Source organism: Mustelus asterias, chromosome 18, assembly GCF_964213995.1.
Source record: "Mustelus asterias chromosome 18, sMusAst1.hap1.1, whole genome shotgun sequence".
Classification (NCBI taxonomy): domain Eukaryota; kingdom Metazoa; phylum Chordata; class Chondrichthyes; order Carcharhiniformes; family Triakidae; genus Mustelus; species Mustelus asterias.
In genome coordinates, this window is record NC_135818.1 from 5305433 (window position 1) to 5320167 (window position 14735).

Here is a 14735-nt window from a genome sequence, read left to right on the forward strand (position 1 = left end):
TCTTAGTTAAAGGGTAACTGGGTGTTAGGTCTCAATGACAAAGAGGGTATGAGAAAAGAATGGGGAATGTTGTCCCTAAAATAAATGAAACAATGAAACTCAGGGAATAAGTAAACATGTGGCAGAAGCTTCACAAATATGTCACTTTCTCCATGCTGAGTAAGAGTGGGATGGTTCTTGTTTGATGTCTGGGCAGCTCCTTATTCTGCAAACAGTTTCTGAGTTTTGGTCGAGAGACAGCATCTGTTAGCTTTTAAGTTATTGGATCATACAACAAGATAACTTCAACAACAAAAAAAACTCCTTTATTTAGAATTTAGGTAAATTTGTACAAAGAATTTCATTCAGGCAATGTTTCCCGATGGTAAACTTTCCCATGTTTCCCGATGGTACACTTTCCGAGGTTTCCCAATGGTACAATTTCCAATGTTTCCCGATGGTATTCTGTGCGATGTTTCCCGACACTATGCTTTCCGTTGGTTCAAACCTTCTCCTGGATAAACAGTCTTAGTGTGAGCTTGATTACCTACACTCCTATTCACCCCCACTGTTGATCATATACAACATTTTCCACAGCCACCAGGGTTTAGTTTGCACAAACTCAGACATCTTCAGTTCAGACATCCAGAGACTCCGGGGCCTAAATTCAAAAAGGTTGTCACATTTTGTGGGCACAGCAACAGCCAAGCTCACAGTGCTGAGTGCCACAGCTGATCCGCAAGTTCAAACTTTAGCTGGCATTTCTTGGGTTTTTGAGCTGAGATTTAAATCATCCACTGAAGATCCTCGCCGTCCAAATGTAAACGTCTTCTGATATTGTATTCATCATTGTATTAAAAGGAACAAGGGTTGAGAATTGAACATGCACACACACACTCCTTGAAAGTGGAGTCACAGGTGAACAGAGTGGTGAAGAAGGCATTCAGCATGCTTGGTTTCATTGGTCAGAACATTGAATACAGGAGTTGGGACATCTTATTGAAGTTGTACAAGACATTGGTAAGGCCACACTTGGAATACTGTGTACAGTTCTGGTCACCCTATTATAGAAAGAATATTATTAAACTAGAAAGAGTGCAGAAAAGATTTGCTAGGATGCTACAGGGACTTGATGGTTTGAGTTATAAGGAGAGGCTGGATAGACTGGGACTTTTTTCTCTGGCGCGTAGGAAGCTTAGGGGTGATCTTTTAGAGGCCTATAAAATAATGAGGGGCATAGATCAGCTAGATAGTCAACATCTTTTCCCAAGGGTAGGGGAGTCTAAAACTAGAGGGCATAGGTTTAAGGTGAAAGAGGAGAGATACAAAAGGGTCCAGAGGGGCAATTTGTTCACACAGAGGGTGGTGAGTGTCTGGAACAAGCTGCCAGAGGTAGTAGCAGAGGCCGGTACAATTTTGTCTTTTAAAAAGCGTTTAGACAGTTACATGAGTAAGATGTGTATAGAGGGTTATGGGCCAAATGTGGGCAATTGGGATTAGCTTAGGGGTTAAAAGAAGGGCGGCATGGACAAATTGGGCCAAAAGGCCTGTTTCCATGCTGTAAACCTCTCCGACTCTAAGCATGCTCCCAAACTAGCTTGAGAACAAACTTCAGCAAAATGCAACCCCTTGAAAATGGTCTTAACAATGACAAAAAAAAACACTCATGGCATTTATAAAGCTGTACTAAAAAATGAATTATATTTTTCAGTTAGTGGCGATCATTGATGACAGTCTTACATCAATCATAAAGTATTGGATTGGATGGATCCAGTTACAGTCAAGACTTCGGGTGTTATCAAAGGAATCTGCATTCCTTTTCAATGCAGTCATGACCTAGTTAAGACTAAAATAAACACAAGTTGAAAATCCCTGCACATTATTTCTTATCACTTTCATGTCAATCACACCAGGCAGGATGAATAGTTACATAATCTGTGTCGTGCAAAGGCTTCATTTTCATAATTTACTCTCTCATGGGAATTGTAACTCTACTCCGCTCATTCAGCTTTTGGTATTTTTTCTAAAACAAACCTGTATTTCTAAACTCATTAGCAATTGTAGGAAATGCAATTTAAAACGTGTAGTTCCAAGATTTTACAACAAAGGCCCACTGTTATCATAGCTGTTTGTGTTACATGGCAAAGGTAAGAATGTGCAAAGAAACATGACTTAAAACAACACTGCAGTCCATCAACATTTTCTGCATAATGTTATCACGAACAGTGAGTTGATACAGATCAGTTGATTGAAACTCTCCAAAAAGTCACTCGAGTTGTACTTGCTTCAGGTTCTAAACCAGAATACAACTGGACTTTAAAGTTGATTTCCAGCCAACAAACAAAACCTCTATTAAAGACATGTTTGCCCAGTTTTGGGTCTCTGGATGGTCAGAGCTCAGACACACCTTGGAGGATGTGCTACAGGACCCCTTGGGAGTCCCCATGCACTGACTCAACTTCTGAGAGGCAATTCCTCTGCTCCCCAGGACCTTCCAAAACAGTCTCCAAGTATCTGACTTAGAGTCGGAGACTTTAGAGGGTTCCAACTTGATTACCTAGATAGCTATCGAGGAACTGTTAGACAGAAAAAAAATCTCTATCCCTGACAATCTGAGAATTCCCCGACTCCCTCCTCGACTTTTCAACTCTCCCCCAACCCCCCTGAATCTCCCTCTGTCCCTCCAACATTCCCTCAACCCTCCGACTCTGCCTTTGACACTCCAGCTCTCCCCCCAACCCCCGAATCTCCCTCTGACCCTCCAACACTCACCCTGACGTCCCGACTCTCTCTCTGACTCTCCAATATTCCCTCGACCCCCCGAATCTCCCCCTGATGCTCCAACATTCTCTCGAACCTCCGACTCTGCCTCTGATGCTCCGACTCTGCCTGACCCGTTCCCCCCTGCCCTCCGCCGCAACTCCTCCTGACCCTCTGACTCTCCCCCTCCCCTCCTGACTCTCCCTCTGACCTCTGGCTTTCCCCTGACCCTCTGATTCTCCCTCTGATTCTCCAACTCTACCCGACCCCCTGACTTCCCCCGACTCGCATCCTGACCTTCCGACTCTCCTGCTGACCTCTGGCTCTTCCTCTGACCCTCTGACTCTCCGCCACCCTCCGACTCACCCCCTGGCCTTCTAACTCTCCCTCTGCTGTACCAACTCTACCCCTGACCTGCCAAATCCCCTCCGACCCTCCAACTCTCCCTAGTGCCCCAAGCCCACTCGACGCTGACTGCCCCCCACCAACGTCTGGGTTCCCGGTGGCGAGGGGTGGCATTCAGTGGGAAACCAATTTGACAACAGAACCAGAAGATCCCACCACCAGCCAATGATGGGACCAGAAGATTCCACCACCAGCCAATGGTGAGACCAGAAGATCCCACCACCAGCCAATGGCGAAACCAAAAAATCCTACCACCAGCCAATGGCAGGACTAGAAGATCCCACCACCAGCCAATGGTGAAACCAAAAGATCCCACCGCCAGCCAATGGTGGGGACAGAAGATCCCACCACCAGCCAATGACGGGACCAGAAGATCCCACCACCAGCCAATGGTGAAACCAGAAGATCCCACCACCAGCCAATGGTGAGACCAGAAGATCCCACCACCAGCCAATGGTGAAACCAGAAGATCCCACCACCAGCCAATGGTGAAACCAGAAGATCCCACCACCAGCCAATGGCGAAACCAGAAAATCCTACCACCAGCCAATGACAGGACTAGAAGATCCCACCACCAGCCAATGGTGAAACCAAAAGATCCCACCGCCAGCCAATGGTGGGGACAGAAGATCCCACCACCAGCCAATGACGGGACCAGAAGATCCCACTGCCAGCCAATGGTGGGGCCAGAAGATCCCACCACCAGCCAATGGCGGGACCAGAAGATCCCACCACCAGCCAATGGTGAAACCAGAAGATCTCGCTGTCAACAATTGGCGGAGCACCTCCGTCGTCACGAAACATGTGGAGTTGGGTGGAAAGTCACACACATGGTTTCCCACTGATTCCTGTACTCAATTCTGAAACAGATAACTTATTTGCTGTTTACTCAGAACAAAAGTTGCCACATGCCGCAAAATAAAGTTCCAAATGTGGTGAGAAAAAAAGGCAGGAAATGATCTCAGTAACTGTGGTGATATCACTGAGCATTCTGGAACAGTGTTTATTTGCCAGGGCATCTGAGTCACTCGGCAATGTCAACGCGACTGACACAAGTTCATTATTTCACTGAACAAAGAATAATACCAGCACCCTACCAAAGGAAGAACATCTCGCCCTGAAGGAAGCTTTATTTTTTCAAAAATTTGAACAACCAGCACTCAATAAATACAACAAGCTGCAGACATAAAATCATGAGGAAATATTGCCACTTTTTTCACTTTCATTATCATCGAATCCTACAGTGCAGAAGGAGATCATTCGGCCCATCGAGTCTGCACCGACCACAATCCCACCCAGGCCCTATCCCCAGACATTTATCCTAGCTAGTCCCCCTGACACTAAGGGGCAATTTAGCACGGCCAATGCACCTAACCCGCCCATCTTTGGAGTGTGGGAGGAAACTGGAGCACCCGGAGGAAACCCACGCAGACACGGGGAGAACGTGCAAACTCCACACAGACAGTGACCCAAGCCAGGAATCGAACTCAGATCCCTGTGAGGCAGCAGTGCTAACCACTGTGCCACCGCGCCACCCCATCACATAACTGTGAAAATTCCCCTTGTTTTTAATCTCCATCCTTCTGGGACAGTCCCCGTGATGCGAGAGTTCTTCAACCCTTTTCCAAAAGGTAACTTTGTGTAAAAAGTGCAATGCAGCACTGCTGTGTAACTGCTGTAAAACACTGCTGTGTAACTGCTGTAAAACACTACTGTAAAACACTGCTGTGTAACTGGAAAGTCTTGAAATTCATCACAACAGATGCCAAATGTGGAGTCTGATTATTCAGCTCAATCCAAAAGTTCATGGAACCGCAAATGAGGAGATAATTCTGTTCGTGCCTTTTTCATTAGTTTACTGATAGCTAGATGTTCATCAGCTTTGTGTCCCCAGTGTTAGAGTCATGGAATCCCTACAGTGCAGAAGGAGGCCATTCAGCCCATCGAGTCTGCACCGACCACAATCCCACCCAGACCCTATCCCCATAACCCCATGCATTTACCCTAGCTAGTCCCCCTGACACTAAGGGGCAATTAACACGGCCAATCCACCTAACCCGTACATCTTTGGATTGTGGGAGGAAACCAGAGCACCTGGAGGAAACCCACTCAGACACGGGGAGAATGTGCAGACTCCGCACAGGCAGTGACCCAAGCCGGGAATCGAACTTGCATCCCTAGTGCTGTGAGGGAGCAGTGCTAACCACTGTGCCACGCCTACTCCTGCAAATATATCAAGGTGTATGTGCACAGAAAAATGGCATGGAGGTAGGAGATCAGCCATGATTTGGTTGAATGACAGGAATAAACTCGAGGGGCTGAATGGCCTACTAGGTACAATGGTGTTGGCAAATTGTCTATCCTGATAGCCCACTCATAGAATCTCTACAGTGCAGAAGGAGGCCATTCGGCCCATCAAGCCTGCACTGACAACAATCCCACCCAGGCCCCATCCCCATAACCCCACATATTTACCCTACTCATCCCCCTGACATCCCTCTAACACTAAGGAGCAATTTAGCATGGCCAATCAACCCAACCCGCACATTTTTGGATTGTGGGAGGAAACCGGAGCACCTGGAGGAAACCTACGCAGACATGGGGAGAACGTGCAAACTCCACACAGACAGTGACCCATGCCGAGAATCGAACGCGTGTCCCTGGTGCTGTGAGGGAGCAGCGCTAACCACTGTGCCACTGTGCCGCCCCTACTCCTGCTCCTATTTCCAATGTTCATAATTCTACGATTCCTCCAGGAGCAGGTGGGGGGGAGGGGGTGTGTAAAAACCGGATAGCAGGCATGTGCCCACTTGGATTTTACCATTGGCAGGTAGATGTCAGGTAGCCCACCCACACTTGGGCCAACTGATGCCCTCAAGTGGCCAATTATTTAATTAAATCTCGTTTGTCATGACATGCGAGTGTAATCCACAAGACACACTCATCGAGGCTCCTTCGACAGAACCTCCCAACCTCTCCCATTTAGAACAAGAGCAGCAGCTGTATGGGAAACCAATACCTGCAGGTCCAATTCATACACCATCCTGATCTGGAACTATGTTGCCTCTCCCTCCCTGCTATTGGAGCAAAATCTTAGATCTATCTCTGTATTCGCACTGTGGGAGTGCCTTCACCACGGGGCCTGCTGCAGTTCAAAGGCAACAAGCCCTCGGTGAGGTAATGTTGGCCTTATGTGGAACACCTACATCTCATGAACAAATAATAAAAATAAAACTAATCGGGGCTAGATTCCTTCTCAACTCATTTAAGTTGGTCCTCCTCAAGTTAAATCTTTGATGCTTGATTGCTCTTTATCCTTTTCCATAACTGTTATATTATACAAGATAATTACAATTAGGTGTGATATATTGTATGTTGCAGTTCGGCGTGTGGACTGCCCCTTTAAGAGAACAGATCAGGTGACTCCTGGGCAATTAGCTCCTCCCAGTGTGGGACCCTGTTGGGCTGTCTTAGACCTGACTGTGAATGAGTGCACAACTTCAGTAAAGCGCTCCCAGTATTCAAGTTATCAAGCCTACCTCGTGATTCTTTATGCACCCTTAGTCGATAGGGGCATACGTAATATTAATTAGCTTTCAGCTGAGGTCCTCAGACACTATGGCTATTAGATCACACACATCACTTGTTTACTTGGGCAGCACAGTGGTTAGCACTGCTGTCTCTCAGCGCCAGGGATCTGGGTTCGATTCCTGGCCTCGGGTCACTGTCTGTGTGGAGTTTGCACGTTCTCCCCGTTTCTGTCTGGGTTCCTCCAGGGGCTCCAATTTCCTCCCGCACTCCAAAGATGCGTGGTGCTAACAAATAAACTTAAACTTGAACGTTATGCGCAGGAAATAACTTTGTGGGTAAATTTACAATCCATTATCATCCTTTACGATCTGCAGGGGGGTCAAACGTGTTTCGGCATTGACATGCTTTGGTATGTTCATCTCCATGATGCTGTCAATGTCTGCAGCTGAGGCACAGAGGGTATTTGCTTACGTAGCAGCACTGATGGGAAAGCAGTTCAGTGAGGCATGGCTGAGATCCAAGACAAAAATGTGCCAAGTCCTCCTCAGGCAGTTGCTTTACGCTGATGATGCCACACTAGCATTCCACACCCAGGAACAGCCTCGGGGTTAATGGACACACTCTCTCCTGCCTATAAAGAGTTTGGTTTGATCAGCATTAGGAAGATAAATGCCCTGGTCCAGGATGTTGCCATACCGCCAGCTATCTGCACTGACAATGTGACACTGGAGGTTTTTGATATCTTCACATAGCTGGGCTCCACAATCGCCAACAATCTGTCACTTGATGCTGAAATCAACAAACACACTCGCAAGAGCTATAGAAGAGTGTGGAACAACACCAGCCTGGCTGAGCACAGTGGCACAGTGGTTAGTGCTGCTGCCTCACAGCGTCAGGGACACAGGTTCGATTCCCGGCTTGGGTCACGGTCTGTGTGAAGTTTGCACATTCTCCCTGTGTCTACATGGGTTTCCTCTGGTTTCCTCCCACAGTCCGAAAGACGCGCTGGTTAGGTGCATTGGCCATGCTAAATTCTCCCTCAGTGTACCCAAACAGGTGCCAGAGTGTGGTGACTAAGGGATTTTCACAGTAATGTCATTGTAGTGTCAATGTAAACCTACTTGTGACACTAATGAATAAACGTTAAAACTAGGTTCATATATCTAGACTCCACAATCACCAGCAATCTGTCATTTGATGCTGAAATTAATGTGTGCATTTCAAAGCTGCAGCTGTTATGTCCAAGCTGAGTAAGAGAGTATGGAATAACACCAACCTGACGCAGAACACCAAACTGTGGGTCTGCTAGGCCTGCATCTGCGGTGCACTCATCTACAGTGAGGAGAACTGGACAACAGTTGCTGGATAGGAGGTACAGTTTCCACCTTCACTGTCTCAGATATATCCTTGGCATCTCTTGGCAGCAGAAGGTCACTCATTCAGTGGTCCTGGAACATGCTAATCCCATCAGCAAACACTCATTGCTAAGCCGACAAAGCCTCCGCTGGCTTGACCATGCATGACAGCCATATACCCAGAAACCTTCTGTACAGTGAATTGACCACTGGGCTATGGCCATCTAGGTGTCTATACCTGCACAAGCAGGAAACCGTCGTGGGATATGAAGGTGGCAGATATTGACTCCAGTAATGGGGAGACAATCGCAGAAACTGTGATTGCTGACTGCTTGAAAGGGCATCGGAACAGACAAGCAGAAAGAACAAAGCTCAGCTGGCCAGGCTGAGAGCCCAGAGAAAACAGAAGCCAGCGAATTGTGCATCTTCCCAGTCCTCTGTCTTTCTCTTCTTTCCCTGCGGCAAATGCAGCAAACTTAGTGGCTCCAAGAGCAGGTCAAAGGCTAGGAATACTGTGGCAAGTAACTCACCTCCTGACTCCCCAAAGCCTGTCCACCATCTACAAGGCACAAGTCAGGAGTGAGATGGAATACCTGCCTAGATGGGTGCAACTCCAACAACATGCAAGAAGCTTGACACCATCCAGGACAAAGCTGCCGCTTGATTGGCATCATATCCACAAATATCCACTCCCTCCACTACCGACGCTCAGTAGCAGCAGTGTGTACTATCTACAAGATGCATTGCAGAAATTCACCAAAGATCCTTAGACAGCACCTTCCAACCCCAGGACCACTTCCATCTAGAAGGACAAGGGCAGCAGATAAATGGGAACACCACCACCTGCAAAATCCCCTCGAAGCCAGTCACCATCCTGACTTGGAAATATATCGCCGTTCCTTTGCAGTCGCTGGTTCAAAATCCTGGAACTCCCTCCCTAATGGCCTTGTGGGTCAACCCACAGCACATGGACTGCAGCGATTCAAGAAGGCAGCTCGCCACCACCTTCTCAAGGGCAAAAGGGATGGGCAATAAATGCTGGCCAGCCAGTGACGTCCAGTCCCACAAATGAATAAAAAAAAGTCTGGCATGCCAGGCTGGCATTCCCGAGCCACACCAGGTGATACTTAACACAGGGTGGGATTTTTCCCCCTCTTTGGGTGTGTTTCTCCAAGGCAGGGGGTGGCGCACCGCTGGCTTGTGGTGGGATCTTATGGTCCCGTCATTGTCAACATGGTTTCCCACTGAATGAACCCCTTGCTGCCGGGAAACCCACAACAGGCGAGGATTGTCAACGGGACCCATAAGATCTCACTGGCATGGACAGCAGCAGGATTGTGGCAAGAGAGTTGGCCACTGGGACACACACCATCTTACAAGACAGAAAGCTTCTGTAGAAATTGTGCCTATCTTCAACAAGCCACTGACTGCATGCAAGGTTGTGATCACGAGGGTGTGGGAAAATTTCACCCATCGAACTAGGGTCACATTAAATGAAGGTTTCAACCTTATCTGGTGGTGTGGAACTCCTATCCACTACATTCGGGCATCTTACAATATTGCAAACATGGTGATCAAACATGTATGATCGTCCAAAACCATTTTGCATCAAAACAAGATTTTGTATCAATAGAAAATGAATGAATATCATTAAATACATGATTAATAAATATATGATTCAAAGTAAATATGTATTTTTTGTGTAAATGATCCAAATTTCTTTTAAGGATTGTATTCCATGTTTGTGGGTCAAGTAATTAAATAAGCAAATTACTGCGGATGCTGGAATCTGAAACCAGAAGAGAAAATGCTGGAAAATCTCAGCGGGTCTGGCAGCATCTGTAAGGAGAGAAAAGAGCTGATGTTTCGAGTTCAGATGACCCTTTGTCAATGCTTTGCTGACTCGAAACGTCAGCTCTTTTCTCTCCTCACAGATGCTGCCAGACCTGCTGAGATTTTCCAACAATTTCTCTTTAAATACAATGACCTTTTATCTAACTTCAGCAATCTTTGTTATAAACCTAAGGGGCTAAAACTATGACCCCTAAGAAATGCCAAAGTATTTTCAAAGGTTTCAACTATAACCTTGATTATATCATTTATAAAAACATCCTTAAGACGTCACCCTCAGAAATTCATCTTGAAAGATAATTCTCAATAATTATAATTCATGACTTACATAAAGCTCCGTGTAATCAAATCTGTGAGTATTTGCATCAATTTCTTCTTCAGCCACAGTAATGAGCTTGAGGTCCAAAGATAGCGGCCTTATGATCGCTGAACTTCTTTCAACAGATGATCCATTTTCTACCAGGTCAGTATATAGCTGCATCAGAGAAGCCTGCTCTGAAAAGGAGTTTGTAAAATAAGTCTTCAAATGAAAGACATTATAAACTGTGTACAGTTCTGGTCATCCTATTATAGAAAGGATATTATTAAACTAGAAAGAATGCAGAAGAGATTTACTAGGATGCTACCGGGACTTGATGGTTTGAGTTATAAGGAGAGGCTGGATAGACTGGCACTTTTTTCCCTGGAGTGTAGGAGACTTAGGGGTGATTTTATAGAGGTCTATAAAATAATGAGGAGCATAGATCAGCTCGATAGTCAATATCTTTTCCCAAAGGTAGGGGAGTCTAAAACTAGAGGGCATAGGTTTAAGGTGAAAGGGGAGATACAAAAGGGTTCAGAGGGGCAATTGTTTCACACAGAGGGTGGTGAGTGTCTGGAACAAGCTGCCAGAGATAGTAGTGGAGGTGGGTACAATTTTGTCTTTTAAAAAGCATTTAGACAGATACATGGGTAAGATGGGTATAGAGGGATATGGGCCCAGTCCGGGCAATTGGGACTAGCTTAGGGGTTTAAAAAAAAAGGGCGGCATGGACAAGTTGGGCCAAAGGGCCTGTTTCCATGCTGTAAACCTCTATGACTCTAAACCTGAGACTTTACTTTGCTATTGCTATGTAGTTACCATTACCCCAAGGCATCCCGGACATTGTTTCTTTACTATACCTCTTGCTCTGACCAAGACGGCAAGAAAGTACAAAGGATTGTGAATGTAGCCCAATCCATCATGCAAACGACTGGAAAAAAGCAAATTACTGTGGATGCTGGAATCTGAAACCAAAAGAGAAAATGCTGGAAAATCTCAGCAGGTCTGGCAGCATCTGTAAGGAGAGAAAAGAGCTGACGTTTTGAGTCCAGATGATCCTTTGTCAAAGCAAACCACACAAAGCAAAACCAAAGCAAATCATGCACACCAGCCTCCCATCCATTGATTCTGTCTACACTTCCAGCTGCCTCGGAAAAACAGCCAGCATAATTAAGGACCCCACGCACCCCGGACATTCTCTCTTCCACCTTCTTCCATCAGGAAAAAGGTACAAAAGTCTGAGGACGCTTACCAACCGACTCAAGAACAGCTTCTTCCCTGCTGGCATCAGATTTTTGAATGGAACTACCTCGTACTAAGTTTGTCTTTCTCTACACACTAGCTACCCACTACAGAGGTTAGTGGGTGCCTGGGACTCGTTGCTGGGGGAGGTAGTGGAAGCGGATACAGTAGTGACTTTTAAGGGGTGTCTTGAGAAATACATGAATAGGATAAGAATAGAGGGATATGGTCCCCGAAAGGGTAGGGGGTTTTAGTTAAGTCGGGCAGTATGGTCGGTGCAGGCTTGGAGGGCCGAAGGGCCTGTTCCTGTGCTGTAATTTTCTTTGTTCTTTGTTCTTTTGTTCTATGACTGTAACGCTACATTCTGCACTCTCTCCTTTCCTTCTCTATGAACGGTATGCTTCTCTATGAACGGCATGCAAGAAACAATACTTTTCACTGTATACTAATACATGTGACAATAATAAATCAAATCAAGTCAAATCAAATCAAAAAGCCTGTCCACCATCTACAAGGCACAAGTCAGGAGTGTGGTGGAATACTTTCTACTTGCCTGGATGGATGCAGCTCCAACACTCAAGAAGCTCGACACCATCCAGGATAAAGCAGCCTGCTTGATTGACACGTCTTCCTCAATCCCGCCATCACAAATGCTCAATAGCAGCAGTGTGTACTATCTACAAGATGCACTACAGCAATTCACCAAGGCTCCTTCAACTATACCTTGCAAACCCATGACCACTACCATCGAGAATACCACCACCTGCAAGTTCCTCTCCAAGCCACGCATCATCCTGACTTGGAAATATCTCACCGTTCCTTTACTGTCGCTGGGTCAAAATCTTGGAACTCCCTCCCTAATAGCATTGAGGGTCTATCTACACCACATGGACTGCAGCGGTTCAAGGCAGCGACTCACTACCACCTTCTCAGGGGCAATTACCGATGGGCAATAAATGCTGGCCTTGCCTGCTACCCTTACATCCCATGAAAGAACAAAAAATTAATTGGCAAGCACTTATTACCCATCCTTTGTTGCCCTGGGGACAAATGAATGTCAGCCATATTGCACGATTGGAGACAATTGTAGGCGCGAGTGGGGGGGACAGTGGGCTTTCTTCCCTGAAGCACATCAGTGAACCAGATAGGTTTTTAAATGAGAATCCAACAGTTTTTACGGGAATTTCCAGGCGCTAGTTAATTTATCAGATTTATTAAATTCAGTTTCATGACTTGCCATGATGGAATTTGAATTTAGAAATGCAATTCCAATATTATAACCACTCGGCTAGTCCACAACACATGTTTTCCACAGTTTGCAGAACATCCAGATATTGTGACAGACAGGAGAGAGTTCGCCAATAACCAAGCAGCCAGAAAACAGCCTCCGATCCCCAAGCAATGGAGAACCTTGGAGATCATTAGCAGCAATAAGGTTGGACGGGTTGAGGGATTCCCTCAGTATTGCACTGGGAATGTCAACTTAAATTTTGTACCCAAATCTCTGGAGTGGGAGTTGAATCCCTGAAAAAAATTTTGATCTAGAAGCAAGAGTTGCTGAGCCAATTCCGTCATGTAGCCAGTTACGCAGAGTTCCACAAGATAGAGATATGTTTCTGTTTTTCAGGCATTAACTGTTGTCTTCTGCGGGTGCTGCTTTCATGCTGTAGCAACACAGGATCACGTTGTTCCATAAAGTATACATCATCAGGATTTGTTTGGCATCCCATTGAAAAGTCTTTGTGCATCTGTTTCTATTCTCCAGATTACCGAGTGAAGTTTCATGGTGGGCATTTTGCAATCTCTATACACCAGCATCAGAGATTTGGAACATCTATTTCGAATTCTGACTTTTTTTCAGTTTGCTCATGGGATGTGGGCATCACTGGCTGGGCCATTGTCCATTCCTGATTGCCCTTAAGAGGGCAATAAGAGCAGTAAACCACATTGCTGCGGGTCTGGAGTCACATGTAGGCCAGACCAGCCAAGGATGGCAGATTTCCTTCCCTGAAGGACATGAGTGAACCAGGTGTGTTTTTGCGACAGTGGTTAGACTTTTAATTCTAGATTTTTATTGAATTCAAATTTCACCATCTGCCTCGGTGGGATTTGAACCCAGGTCGCCAGAGCATTACCCTAGATTTCTGTCCAGTGACAATACCATTAGGCTACTGCCTCCCCTATACATGTAGATATGATATGAGGAATGTGAGGGTTCTTGAGAGGGTGCAGAGGAGGTTTACAAGAATGGTTTCTGAGAGGAGTTGTTCTTCTTGGAGGGAAGGAGAATCATAGAATCCCTACAGTACAGAAGGAGGCCATTCGGCCCATCAAGCCTGCACCGACAGCAATTCCAGCCTATCCCTGTAACCCTACATATTTACCCTGCACACCCCAAAAACTAGGGTCAATTTAGCATGGCCAATCAACCTAACCAGCATGTCTTTCGGACTGTGGGAGGAAACAGGAGCACCCAGAGAAAACCCACCCAGACGTGGGGAGAATGTGCAAACTCCACACAGACAGTGACCCAATCCGGGAATTGAACCCGGGTCCCTGGCACTGTGAGGCAACAGTGATAACCACTGTGCCAGCGTGCCGCCCCAACGAGCGGGGAGCAACACAAGAATTGATTAAGGTGTACAAGATTATAGCTGGTTTACGCGAGGTAGACAAAGTAAAGCTGTTGCCATTGGCTGATAGTACAAGGACCAAGGGACACAGATATACGGATTTGGTCAAGCGAGGTGGGGGCAGGGATATGAAGAAGGACTTTCTGTTTTACAACATAGATTAGTAACAACCCAGAATTCGCTGCCTAAGAAGATGGTGGAAGCAGAGATGATAGGTTGTAACCTCTGAGATCCAGGTTAATGTATTGGCAGTGGGAGGTGTACTCCAAAGATGCGCAGGGAACCCACACTCTCCCCCTGGAAGTATACAGGTAAGGTTTGCAAGCTAATTGCCCAGAAGTGCAAAGCTGCCCCTGGGCAATTGTCCCGTGCTGGGAACCATCTTGCTTGGCCTGAGCCAGAATGTCGGGTCGGAAAAGAAATGAAGGTAAAAAACTCGGAGCGGAGTGGGAATCCATCTCTCTGATTGTCACTCTGAAGAAGTTCAGGCCCGATGAGTGGTTTCAAATGGAAATTGGGTGGGCATCTGAGGGAAAGTAACTTGCAGGGCTACACGGATAGAGAGGGAAAGGAGACCAATTACCAGCAGGGGCTGAATGGGCCGAATATCCTCTTTATGATATAATCGCTGGGATTCCCTGGCCTCCTGCATCGTTTCTCTCAGTGGCGGAGGCGACA

The 14735-nt window shown here is 46.3% G+C and overlaps 1 protein-coding gene across 2 annotated transcripts in view; it reads right to left on the reverse strand.

Moving 5' to 3' along the window:
• Positions 1–14735, reverse strand: part of LOC144506920 (formin-like) — a 285230-nt gene that overhangs the window by 255566 nt on the left and 14929 nt on the right. For both annotated transcript variants that reach the window (XM_078233301.1, XM_078233299.1), the window contains exon 2: positions 10210–10376. In XM_078233301.1, coding sequence (XP_078089427.1) covers positions 10210–10376 — 167 coding nt within the window. The remainder of the gene's footprint in view (positions 1–10209; positions 10377–14735) is intronic.